This window comes from Hoplias malabaricus, chromosome 1, assembly GCF_029633855.1.
Source record: "Hoplias malabaricus isolate fHopMal1 chromosome 1, fHopMal1.hap1, whole genome shotgun sequence".
NCBI lineage: Eukaryota > Metazoa > Chordata > Actinopteri > Characiformes > Erythrinidae > Hoplias > Hoplias malabaricus.
In genome coordinates this window covers 85,179,755-85,193,574 of record NC_089800.1, presented here as the reverse complement: position 1 = coordinate 85,193,574, position 13,820 = coordinate 85,179,755, and the positions used below count along the sequence as shown (strand labels likewise).

Sequence of the window (13,820 nt, the reverse complement as noted above, 5' to 3'; positions counted from 1 at the left end):
CTCCATTATACGCAGCAAATTATTCCGACTTTTTTTCTCAGAATTATTCCAACTTTTTTTCTCAGAATTATTCCGACTTTTTATCTCAGAATTCTGACTTTAATCTCGGAATCTTGTTTTTTTTTTTTTTTTTTTACCGCTGTGGCCCTAAAACTCCGTCGTAGAATTCTGACTTTATTTTCTGAATGTTGTTTTTTTTTCAATGCCATGGCCCTAAAGCTCCGTCGTAAATTTTCGTGTTTAGTCTAGTGTTTTATTTCGCACTTTTATTTTGCACTTTTGTAGTCCGCGTAATACGCAGTAAAAACTACAAGGACCAGAATGCTTTGCGTTGAAAGCAGAGGAGAGTTGAGAGGTCGGAAGCTGAAGCCGGTGAGTGAATGAATGTGAGTGAATGACAGTGTGTGTGTGGAAACAAAATTCTGCAGAAACCAGAGCAAAATGAAAGCAGTCTTTAAAATGAACAGTTATTTAAAACAGGTTTATGTTCTGTAAGTGGGGCACGGGCAAGAGAGTATGAGTCTGTGGCTCCAGCGTTTGTTTTGGGGCTGTTTTTTGTGAGATTTTCAGTAACAGCCACAGAGCTGTGCTCATTTATAAGGTTTCTGAATATTTCTAACGTTCTGGGGATATTGTTGCTGAACATATATCTGCTGTGCTGCTGTACTTCCGAAAATAAAATATATTTTCCTATCGGTCGCTTTCCTAAGAGTCTAATATCACGATATTTTGCTTTAATAAAACATGGTTAATAAAAATACTATTATAGCAGATACATTTATATTGTTATATATTATGTATTATAAATACAATTAGCTATATTTATAATTAAATATATAGGATTGAATAAACGACGCAATCATGAGCATATAACATTACAGAATATAAATGGCATTGTTTTTTTTTTTAATAAGACTGAATATATTAATAGTAACAGGGCAGCACGTGTCTGTGTGGGTTTCCTCCGGGTGACTGTCTGTGAGGAGTGTGGTGTGTTCTCCCTGTGTCTGTGTGGGTTTCCTCCGGGTGACTGTCTGTGAGGAGTGTGGTGTGTTCTCCCTGTGTCTGCGTGGGTTTCCTCCGGGTGACTGTCTGTGAGGAGTGTGGTGTGTTCTCCCTGTGTCTGCGTGGGTTTCCTCCGGGTGACTGTCTGTAAGGAGTGTGGTGTATTCTCCCTGTGTCTGCGTGGGTTTCCTCCGGGTGATTGTCTGTAAGGAGTGTGGTGTGTTCTCCCTGTGTCTGCGTGGGTTTCCTCTGGGTGATTGTCTGTAAGGAGTGTGGTGTGTTCTCCCTGTGTCTGCGTGGGTTTCCTCCAGGTGACTGTCTGTGAGGAGTGTGGTGTGTTCTCCCTGTGTCTGCGTGGGTTTCCTCTGGGTGATTGTCTGTAAGGAGTGTGGTGTGTTCTCCTGTGTCTGCGTGGGTTTCCTCCGGGTGACTGTCTGTGAGGAGTGTGGTGTGTTCTCCCTGTGTCTGCGTGGGTTTCCTCTGGGTGATTGTCTGTAAGGAGTGTGGTGTGTTCTCCCTGTGTCTGCGTGGGTTTCCTCCAGGTGACTGTCTGTGAGGAGTGTGGTGTGTTCTCCCTGTGTCTACGTGGTTTTCCTCTGGGTGACTGTCTGTAAGGAGTGTGGTGTGTTCTCCCTGTGTCTGCGTGGGTTTCCTCCGGGTGACTGTCTGTAAGGAGTGTGGTGTGTTCTCCCTGTGTCTGCGTGGGTTTCCTCCGGGTGACTGTCTGTGAGGAGTGTGGTGTGTTCTCCCTGTGTCTGCGTGGGTTTCCTCCGGGTGACTGTCTGTGAGGAGTGTGGTGTGTTCTCCCTGTGTCTGCGTGGGTTTCCTCCGGGTGATTGTCTGTAAGGAGTGTGGTGTGTTCTCCCTGTGTCTGCGTGGGTTTCCTCCGGGTGATTGTCTGTAAGGAGCGTGGTGTGTTCTCCCTGTGTCTGCGTGGGTTTCCTCCAGGTGACTGTCTGTAAGGAGTGTGGTGTGTTCTCCCTGTGTCTGCGTGGGTTTCCTCCAGGTGACTGTCTGTGAGGAGTGTGGTGTGTTCTCCCTGTGTCTGCGTGGGTTTCCTCCGGGTGCTCCGGTTTCCTCCCACAGTCCAAAAACACACCTTGGTAAGTGAATTGGCAACTCAAAAGTGTCCGTAGGTGTGAATGTGTGTGTGTTGCCCTGTGAAGGACTGGCGCCCCCTCCAGGGTGTATTCCCGCCTTGCGCCCAATGATTCCAGGTAGGCTCTGGACCCACCGCGACCCTGAACTGGATAAGGGTTACAGATAATGAATGAATGAATATTAATAGTAACAGTTATTATTTAGAATGGTTGTTTTTTATTATTGTCAACATGATATTGTTCTCACCATTATCAGTTAATATCACCGTGATTATTATTGATGTTGTTGTCAATGAAGTTGCTTTTTGTGTTGGTTATTGGTTATTACAAGGATCTGTTTCATTTATATTAAATATGAAATATATATATATATATAATATCCCCCCCTTCTCATCAGTGCCTTCCATGGCTGGGCGACTACTGAAAGTCTCGTCTGTAGCTGCTGCAGTCTGTGCCTCCTCCGGATTCTACCTGTACAACCAGAGAATTGACCTCAATGACCTCAGCATTGTCAGATTCGGCAGAGCAGCCGCCACGGTAAAATAACTTTTACCATCCTCATCTTTCAAAACAGTTTAGTGTGACCCTGCGGAGACTAATTCCAGTTACTGAAGTACACTGTGTTATTGTTCTAATGGGCGATGTATTTAAATACTTAAAGTTTTCATTTATTTTATTTATTTCCAGACAGCTGTTATCAGTTATGACTACCTCACAGCTTTCAGAGACATACCTTATGGGACAGAGAAATACTGGGCAGTCAAATCAGAGGTGAGTTCTGTGCCTCTGTTTAAAGTGCTGACTCTGGTCTTTACAATCCACTTTTAGTCTTAACTTTGTAAGGCGTCATGAGTCCATAGAAGTCTATAGTCGGCCTTAGGATTCAATATATAAATATATAAATGGATATCAGGTGTGTGTGTGTAAGTGTTAAAGCAACAGCACAGTATTTGAGGAAGGTAGTTGTGTTTTGTGAGCTTTACTGTTAGTTATTGCCAAGTTCTCATGCTGGGTGATGTACACCGTGGTCAGGGGCTCAGCCTGTGTCCTGTAGTGTCAGGTTTGTTAGGCCAGTGGGGGGTGGATATGCATTGCAGTTGGAAATGTTTCTACAGATGAAGTGCCCATGTTAAAAGGTAGGGCTGGTTTGTGATAGAGCTCCTCTCTCTTGCTAAGTTTGGTGATTCATACTATGCAATATTATTTCTCTCATGTGATTGGCCAAACGCCTTTAACGCTTTATATATATATATATATATATATATATATACATTCCTGGTCACATGGTGTTTGGCTGCACGGTGGCTTAGTGATGTTCTCCCCGTGTCTGCGTGGGTTTCCTCCGGGGGCTCTGGTTTCCTCCCACAGTCCAAAAAAACCATGGAGGGTAGGTGAATTGGCTTCTGTCTAATAACTGTCCTGGTGTGTGAGTGAATGAGTGTGTGCCCAGATATGGATTGGCGCTCTGTCCTGGGTTAAACCCTAATGCCCGATGCAGTCCTCCAGGTGGACGGTCGTTCCTGGTCGAGAGTATGCTGTGCGTATTTGGCTGCCGCTTCTCGCCAGTGTGTGGATTGAGCGTTCTGAGCAGTGTAGATTGTAAAGCGTCCTTGGGTGTCTAGAAAGGCGCTATATAAGTGTAACGATAGATAGATAGATAACAGCATTAGATGGCGGCAGTGAAATCGCCACTTGTAAATCATCTAAACCAAAACTCACGCATATTTTGAATACAATATTATCCCCAAGAACCGAACAAATCAATGCACATGATTTTGCACATGACTCGTAATGAATGCAGTGATGAAGAACATCATTTTTAAACTGCTTCTATTTGGGGTACATTTTATTGAATAAAATGACACTGGTCATGTTTAATACTATGAAACTTTTAAAATATGAATTACTATAATACATCTCTCTCACACACAGAGACAGAGAAGAATACACTTTTTGTACGGCTAATATTTATTAAATATTATTTATAAATCATCAGCCAGAATTAGACAGACGTAGTTATTTACCGTTTAATGCCATGACACTTGCTTATGGGGATAGTTTGGTGTTTTGCTGTGTATTTGTGATGCTTTGGGCTGCATTTCTTGGAATGAAATGCTCTGCAAATTAATGTTATCCTTATTATTAACTGCCTTCTATTTCGTCATTCTATTATTGGCGCTAGTCAGGATTTGAACCTGTGTAATTTTGCATGCAATTTAAAATCTTAAATGAGCTTTTTTTGTCTTAAAGGACCACTCTCGTGTTCATCAAAACAGGAAGAAGACAATTACTTTTTTCTAATAACCAGCATTCTCTCTGTCCATTCCAAACACACACTTATTTCATGCTCATTTGTCAGAGGACAGTGTTAAGAAGCATAGACTGAAACCTTCAGCTAACATTGTAGCTCATTGCAAAGCCAGTTTCCGCGCGTATAAAACATGCAGATCCGTATCTTCACAGTAATAGCTATGCTAACTCTTAATCGCCATATTGATCAAACGTAAGGCTGATATCTGGAAACCAGTGCATGGACCATAAACAAGCAGAGCATAAACAAGCTGGCAGGCTAATCACACACATAATAACTAAAAATGCCAGGTAATGTTCCCCTTGCCATTTTCACCCCAGTGTGAAAAGACTGTTAAAATGGCTGTGCCAGGTATTTTGGAGCGTCCAGTGTGGGGAAAGGTCAGAGATTCCGTGCTGGCGGCTCTCCTGCAGCCGCTGAACCCTGAAGAGCGCCGGTGGGCTGGCGGTTCACTCTGGTGGGCTTCAGTGTGGCTGATGGGACGCTGCTCTCTCTCCCTCAGGGCCTGCTGTCAAGCCTCACTACACACACTGATTAGAATTAATGCAGGGCCCCTGCTTTAATACCGAGAAGAGATTTGCCTCGTAATTATTATAGAGTCGTAGAGGTGATCCAGTTCGCATGGTCGTATGAGGGTGTTTCAGATCATTATTAGGCTTTTCCATGTTGATTTTTTTTTTTTTGTACCCCAGCTGTCTTATGAGCTTTCAGCATGGACAAATAAACAGGCAGATTATTACCATCGCCCTAATAGACATGAGTCTCTGTCTTGTTGAAGGACACAGTCTCATCGCTGACTGCTACTCAGAGTTTGAGTCTGAAACACCCACTGTAACCTCCACTTATTACTTATCCCTTTTCCTGCCTTGTGAATATTAAATATCCATCCATCCATTCATTATCTGTAACCCTTATCCAGTTCAGGGTCGCGGTGGGTCCAGAGACTACCTGGAATCATTGGGCGCAAGGCGGGAATACACCCTGGAGGGGGCGCCAGTCCTTCACAGGGCAACAGACACATTCAAACTCACACCTACAGTCACTTTTGAGTCGCCACTCCACCTACTAACATGTGTTTTTGGACTGTGGGAAGAAACCGGAGCACCTGGAGGAAACCCACGCGGACACAGGAAGAAAACACCACACTCCTCACAGACAGTCACCCGGAGGAAACCCACGCAGACACAGAGAGAACACACCACACTCCTCACAGACAGTCACCTGGAGGAAACCCACGCAGACACAGAGAGAACACACCACACTCCTCACAGACAGTCACCCAGAGGAAACCCATGCAGACACGGGGAGAACACACCACACTTCTCACAGACAGTCACCTGGAGGAAACCCACGCAGACACAGGGAGAACACACCACACTCCTCACAGACAGTCACCCGGAGGAAACCCACGCGGACACAGGGAGAACACACCACACTCCTCACAGACAGTCACCCGGAGGAAACCCACGCAGACACAGGGAGAACACACCACACTCCTCACAGACAGTCACCCAGAGCGGTGTGACTGCGACACTAACCTGCTGCGCCACCGTGCCGCCCAATATTAAATATGGAGAAGTAAATAAATAGATTGTTGCCATTAATGTGATGCCTTTACAGACAAGGGACTCTCTGTAACTGACGCTCAGTGTTTTCAAAATTTGCAAATTACAACAAAAAGAAAGGTGACGATATGAAATATAAGTAAAAATATAAAATAAACGAAAGATCAGAGTTATATTGCGGTGTTATATTTCCTTGTGATCATTACTCATAGACTAGTGACCTAACATATCAGTTATTGCCATTCATGTGCCTGGTGAACGCAAGTTATTGCAAGTCACAACTACATCTCATTGTAGTTGTTGAAGGATCTGTGTGGTCATATGGCCTGAGAACATCGATGATAAGCCCTTGATATGTAACTAATTAGTATCTGGTCAGTCACTTGGCTGGGTTTAACATGTGTAGGAGACTACAGAAGTGTGTAGGAGAGCACGAGGACACTCACAGCTGTGGTGCCGCTCTAATGGCCGATACATGTGGCTGCTCTTGTAATGAGGGGCGTTCCACGCAGTTAGCTGTCTCACTGCTCTCTGAAGACCCAGCCAGATGCTCTTTGTGCCTCTGAAAAGCCTTTCTCATAGACCATTAAATCACTGTTCACGCTTCTATTGTGTTCATCAGATGATGCAAAGTAGATAGAAGACTCATGAGCCAATTGTGACTCCGCACTGACCCCCCGTGACTCATTTGTTCAGACTCACTTGCACGGTCATGGGGCTCTTAGAGGCTGCTATTTATCAGTTTCTTGCGGAAAGAGTTTAGAACATTCCAGTTAAGAAGTAATCACAGCTCAGAGTAATGCAGTGTAATTCTATAATGAGCAAGTTTTTTTTTCAAATTTAAAAGATTTAGACCAGTTACTCTGTAAACAGTGTAGAGTGAGCCACATTACTATTATATAATGATATATAAAAATGTCCTTGGGCGGCACGGTGGCACAGCAGGTTAGTGTCGCAGTCACACAGCTCCAGGGACCTGGAGGTTGTGGGTTTGATTCCCGCTCCGGGTGACTGTCTGTGAGGAGTGTGGTGTGTTCTCCCTGTGTCTGCGTGGGTTTCCTCCAGGTGACTGTCTGTGAGGAGTGTGGTGTGTTCTCCCTGTGTCTGCGTGGGTTTCCTCAGGGTGACTGTCTGTGAGGAGTGTGGTGTGTTCTCCCTGTGTCTGTGTGGGTTTGCTCCGGGTGACTGTCTGTGAGAAGTGTGGTGTGTTCTCTCTGTGTCTGCGTGGGTTTCCTCCGGGTGACTGTCTGTGAGGAGTGTGGTGTGTTCTCCCTGTGTCTGCGTGGGTTTCCTCCGGGTGACTGTCTGTGAGGAGTGTGGTGTGTTCTCCCTGTGTCTGCGTGGGTTTCCTCCGGGTGACTGTCTGTGAGGAGTGTGGTGTGTTCTCCCTGTGTCTGCGTGGGTTTCCTCTGGGTGACTGTCTGTGAGGAGTGTGGTGTGTTCTCCCTGTGTCTGCGTGGGTTTCCTCCGGGTGACTGTCTGTGAGGAGTGTGGTGTGTTCTCCCCATGTCCGCATGGGTTTCCTCCGGGTGACTGTCTGTAAGGAGTGTGGTGTGTTCTCTCTGTGTCTGCGTTGGTTTCCTCTAGGTGCTCTGGTTTCCTCCCATGGTCCAAAAACACAGGTTGGTAGGTGGATTGGCAACTCAAAAGTGTCTGTAGGTATGAGTGAGTGTGTGTGTTGCCCTGTGAAGGACTGGCGCCCCCTCCAGGGTGTATTCCCGCCTTGTGCCCAATGATTCCAGGTAGGCTCTGGACCCACCGCAACCCTGAACTGGATAAGCACTTACAGATAATGAATGAATGAAAAATTACCACTGACATGGTCTTTTGTTAACATATTCATTTGGTGTTTATACACTACAAGATGTGTTATAAGTGAAATAAGCGCTGTCCAGTTTTAATTCCTTCACATCAATCTTGACTTCTATACAGTGTCCAAAAATTTCTGTGGACAGTCAAGGCACTGACCACTGCATAAATCACAGCACAGTGCAGAATATAACCTTTTCCTCAGCTCAGCTGCTGCAGACAATACACTTCCTGTTTTAAATGGATATTTCCAAGGTTTGAGAGCGTATAACGCACTGGTAGTAAAACGTGAGAAACCATGTTTACAGCTGGTTGAAGGAAATAAAATGGAAATGGTGTATATTTTATTTTGGAAAGTAAAAAAGATCTCATGTGCTCAGTATCCAGATACTGTCTAGACACAAAACACAAGTCAATGCCAGGTGTAAACAGGCCAAGTGTGTCATAGTCACATTGCATGAAATATTTACTAATTTTATCTTAGTCTACTGGTATATTTGAGGAGAAAAACAGCTGTTGTTTGTATGTGGCTGAAGTTTAACTTGTCTGTATGTATTTATCCACTGTTTGAAATCAGTTGTTTAGTTTTGTAGCACTTTAGGACAGTTGCTGTCTCCTGTATATGGAGATATTCCACTTTAAGTGATCGGAAACAGCAAAGAATAAGACAATATTACCCACATATGGAGCAGGAATAGAGCAATATCTTCATCTCAGTTCATGTTTTCACCGATTTCTCTCTGTTGTCTTAAACCTCCAGATGCCTTGAGCAGAGAGAGAGAAAACCTAGCGTACTGGACCGAGCCAGTTTGTTTTTGTATTTTTTTACCCATTGTGTTTTTTAATTAAAATGAGCATGGCCTTTAAGTATGATGTTGTTTCCATTTGCCCGTATCGCCCACAATTACACACTTCCCTGTCTGTGTTTCCTGTTGTCTTTTAGATGCGGAAAACGACTCCTGACTCTCTTCAATGTTGTCACACTCTTACAGTAGCTGTTGATATTTAGGCTCTCATTGCTACTGCGCTTGTGAGATGCGAGCTGGAATGGCAGGTCTTTATCTGGAAAGGCTCGCATCTACGATTGCTCTTCCTCAGCTGGAGGTTCTGTCATATTTTACCCCTCCCTGCCTGCTGTATGAAATGTTGGGAGAAACCATTTTTACTGTTGTGTTACTAGAGCTTGTGTAGATGCTGAAGAAAACTCATCAGCTGTGTGAGAGCCACACTGGAGACAGTAGACACTCTTAGAAGAGCTCTCACTTAACAAGTGTTTCCCTCGCTTTCTCTTTAAGGCCTATATTAATAGGATGCTATGGAATAGACACAGTCTTTCCACTTTTTTCCTGTTGTTAATTTTTGAAGTGTACATACATATACAGAAATGACTAATGAGAGATTTCACAACATATGTGTAATATTTAAATGGCTAGAGATTAACCATGTGCTATGATAAGGTCAAAGATCACCCTTCTGCTATTTAATTTCCAGTTTGAAAAGCCATTTACTAGAACAGAAAGTGTGTATTTAACAGTTAAAGGAACACTGAGTAGTATTTTTACCTTTAAATTACAGCTTCAAAGTCATAGCGATGATTCATTGACCTGTAATAGGGAGAATACAGCCTCTGTCGCTGCTACTCCAGGCTCAACATTGCAGAAAACTGCAGTGCAAGTGGTATTTCGGGGAGGGTAGGAAACAACCCCCCATGCAGATTTTCAGGACAGTGCTTTAAAAGTGAATTACAGTCTTTTTTACAATTGTAGGGAGATTCCAGGAGTAAATATACGAAATTAATTGTTTATGTAAGTGCATAGCCTTTATTATAACGCAGGGAAACTATTCCACAGTGATGTTGAGGTCTGGACAAACAAAACAAAACAAAACAAAACAGGGTGGTCTCTGACTTTTGCACAGTGCCATAAATAACATGAGCCACACTTAGTGGATTTCTCAGTAGCGTCTTCATTTCTGCAGAAACTGGAATAAATCTCAAGGTTGCTCAGCTTGCTCTTCTTCTTCTATTTCTTCTCCTTGCTCTTCAGAAACAATCATGTAGTAGCTGCTGGAGACGGCTGTGAGCTGCGGTGTTCTCCGGCCTGCTTTGATTACGGTGCAGGGAACACCTGCCGCTTTAGACGACGGCGTGTGGAACATACTATGTGGATGTGAGTGTGAATAATGCATGCGGTTCAGGCAGGAGGCCAGGTGCGCCCAGCTCTCCCTCTCTCCAGTGCTCATCAGAGCATACGTATGTAATCTGTTTCTCCTAGTGATGCGAGGGTATGGGGTAAAAGACACCACCTCCACCCGCTGCTCCAAATTCCTCATCCTCCATCCGTTCGAACCGCTCACTGTGGAGCGTGTGAAGTTTCACTCTTACACACACACTGTAGCAGAACGAGGAACAGGAATAACAGAGCTTATGAAGAAAATGATTAATTATGATGTTTCCTGGCTGTAACAACAGCTATCTGGCTCCCTAATTCAGCCAGCCTTGGAATCCAGAGTCCAAGCGCGTTGTAGTGAGACTACTGATTTTTATGCTTTGTTATAATTCGGCTGACTGTTTGACCCTGGTCACATATTCGATTTGCCTTGCTTTGCTCTGCTTGGTCAGTTCTGGTGCCACGTCAACACACAAACGCTCAGGGGAGAGGCAGGCTGAAGGGAGCTGCTACTGCCTCAGGCTCAACACAAATTACCCTGTGTATTTCAGGTCAACGTTTATAGACAAAAACAACAGCTTATATTCAAAAATAATTGCACACAGATAGCTTTCACAGTCCGGATGTTTTACCTCAACCCTAAATAAGCCGAACAGCACCCTGTACGTTTATATGGCATTCTTTTGTTTGCAGTTAAACTGGAAATTTTCATCATATGGTATGTTAAGTTTACATAAGTTCCATCTTTTCTTACATGGAGTATATTGCATTAAGATGTCTGTTCATTTAATCGACAGAAAGAGAATGTTTCCTCGTGGTTCACTAGCTCTCTGGTCTGGAAAAAAGACCAGTGTTCGTACACAGCCCAGGCTCTGCAAACAGGGCACAAACAAAAATACAACCATTTATAGGTCATTGGTGAGTGCAGGGACTTCTCTTGTCTTTAAAGTGTCTGTTCTGTATTGATTAAATCAGGGTGTACCAGTGGGTATGGAAAAGTCCCAACAGTGCCTCAGTCCCAACAGTCATCACCATGTAACAGCATGTGATAGTGAAGTGCAGTCAATGTGATTATAACGGCTTACATCATACTGTAGTTAACTGTTGTAAGTCTTTAGCATATCGTCGCTGTCCTACGAAAAACGTGTCCCTATTTTTGTGGATTTTTAGTTTACTACATCATTTTAAACCCAGCAGCTGTCCTTTGATTGTGTGAACTGTTCATGATGAATGGACCAATAGAATTCCTTCTCCTTTTAAAGGAGGTGTGTGTTGTTTTTGGACAGTGATTATATGCAGTGCCCTTCATATTGTCACTGTCCAATTAAAACATGTCCCAATATCCCAAAATAGTAACTTTACAGGAGAACGAAAAAAAACGTTTAAACTTTGAATGGATTTTATTTGGAGCATTTCTATTGGCTCTTTCATCACTCGGGTATCACCTGATGACAAGGTCAGCTGCTGTGCAGAAAACTAAAAATCCACAGAAATGGAGATACATATTTTTAATTAGACAGCGAAGATATGAAATGATGTAAAAATGTCACAGTATCAAAGGAAAATTAATTAATTCATCCGTTATCTGTAACTGCTTATCCAATTCAGGGTCGCGGTGGGTCCAGAGACTACCAGAATCATTGGGCGCAAGGCAGGAATGCACCCTGGAGGGGGCGCCAGTCCTTCACAGGGCGACACAGACACACACACACACACATTCACTCACACCTATGGACACTTGAGTCGCCAATCCACCTACCAACGTGTGTTTTTGGACTGTGGGAGGAAACCGGAGCACCCGGAGGAAACCTACGCAGACACAGGGAGAACACACCAACTCCTCACAGACAGTCACCCGGAGGAAACCCACGCAGACACAGGGAGAACACACCACACTCCTCACAGACAGTCACCCAGAGGAAACCCACGCAGACACAGGGAGAACACACCACACTCCTCACAGACAGTCACCCGGAGAAAACCCACGCAGACACAGGGAGAACACACCACACTCCTCACAGACAGTCACCTGGAGGAAACCCACGCAGACACAGGGAGAACACACCACACTCCTCACAGACAGTCACCCGGAGGAAACCCACGCAGACACAGGGAGAACACACCACACTCCTCACAGACAGTCACCCGGAGGAAACCCACGCAGACACAGGGAGAACACACCACACTCCTCACAGACAGTCACCCGGAGCGGGAATCGAACCCACAACCTCCAAGCACTGTTTAACATTTATTTTAGCAGTATGTTTTATTCTCCAACTGATTCTAAAGCCACTCTTGAGCTTATCTCATGGACCTCACTGCCCCTCCGCAGCTGACCCTGTGCTTGTGGTTTTCTATTGCTCAAGCCAGCTGCTTTTCCTCAGAGAGCGTGGAATTATTTGAGGTGAAATGGTTTTGTGTTTGGGCTGCTATTTATATATGCTTATGCGTTGTGTATGTTTGTGTGTATATATATATATATATACCTCCCGTCTGACTGCTGTAGCCTGATGCCTGATCTCAGTGAGTCCTTGACCAGCCCTCATGGAGCATTTGCACAGCAAATTAGACTTCAGCGAGGGTTTATTCCACACGACTACCCCCAGAGAAGCTGAGATGTCCTCCTCATGCCTCTCTCCAGCATCCGGAGAGGGCTGCTGTCTGAGATACTGATTGCCGGGAAGTGGATGAAGCGTGGAGCCTGGAAGGGCATCCGAGGACATTTCCCCTTAGCTCTGCTTATCCACAAGTGTTTTTACAGGCCACCCTACACATTCCCTCCTCTGTAGATAAGCAGCTACCCTAGGTCATTTCTAAACTGGATTTTGAACGTGGTGTCCATGTTCAAATTTATGTCAGTCATAAAAAGGCCCTAAACCTCTGGATCTTTCAGAGTGTCATGGTACAGTGGCCTAACATTCTTGGTTCTTAGTGGTGAGACCGGTTGGAGTGTTGTAGTTTGTGGCACTGTCTCAACTGCTCTTGATTATTATTTTTTCCTCAACCATGAGCATAAAATATAATGAAACATCAGCCAATCATTGTCTACAGGGGTTGGACAATGAAACTGAGACACCTGTCAATGTAGTGTGGGAGGTTTCATGGCTAAATTGGAGCAGCCTGGTGGACAATCTTCATTAACTGCACACTGCACCAGTAAGACCATGTGCATCCAATGGTTCAAACATTGTGTCCTGAAGGCGGTGCCGTGTATCAGGACGACAGTGCACCAATACACACAGCAAGAAAGATTGGTTTGATGAACATGAAAGTGAAGTTGAACATCTCCCATGGCCTGCACAGTCACCAGATCTAAATATTATTGAGACACTTTGGGGTGTTTTGGAGGAGCGAGTCAGGAAACGTTTTCCTCCACCAGCATCACGTAGAGACCTGGCCACTATCCTGCAAGAAGAATGGCTTCAAATCCCTCTGACCACTGTGCAGGACTTGTATATGTCATTCCCAAGACGAAATGACGCTGTATTGGCCGCAAAAGGAGGCCCTACACCACACTAATAAACTATTGTGGTCTAAAACCAGGTGTTTCTGTGTTGTAGATTACAGGAACACACATCATAATACAAGAATAAGAACAAATCAGAGTGTATTTTAAGGTTTGATTAGAATACACATACTGTTTGACCGTTGACTTTGAGGTGGGAGAGGTTCCAGAGGCATGGAGCAGGTCTGGAGAAGGCTTCTTTGCTCAGACAATGGAGTGAAATGCAGGTAGTCCAGTTGAGGTAGATCTGAGTGTGCTTAGGTACAAAAAGTGGAAGAAGGTCAAACAGGTAGGAAGAAGCTAGGTTACTGAGACTTTTTTGTAAGTGAGCAGAAGGAGTTTAAATTTAGTAATGTG

At 44.4% G+C, this 13,820-nt stretch overlaps 1 protein-coding gene across 3 annotated transcripts in view; it reads left to right on the top strand.

Moving 5' to 3' along the window:
• The first annotated feature begins 319 nt into the window (after positions 1 to 319).
• adck1 (aarF domain containing kinase 1) overlaps positions 320 to 13,820 on the top strand; it is a 194,572-nt gene continuing 181,071 nt past the window's right edge. Inside the window, exons 1-4 of one of the 3 annotated variants that reach the window (XM_066685485.1) lie at positions 320 to 372; positions 1,954 to 2,108; positions 2,503 to 2,642; positions 2,793 to 2,876. In XM_066685485.1, coding sequence (XP_066541582.1) covers positions 2,511 to 2,642; positions 2,793 to 2,876 — 216 coding nt within the window. In that variant the 5' untranslated portion in view covers positions 320 to 372; positions 1,954 to 2,108; positions 2,503 to 2,510. The remainder of the gene's footprint in view (positions 373 to 1,953; positions 2,109 to 2,502; positions 2,643 to 2,792; positions 2,877 to 13,820) is intronic. The other 2 variants (XM_066685494.1, XM_066685502.1) reach the window with 2 other exon arrangements.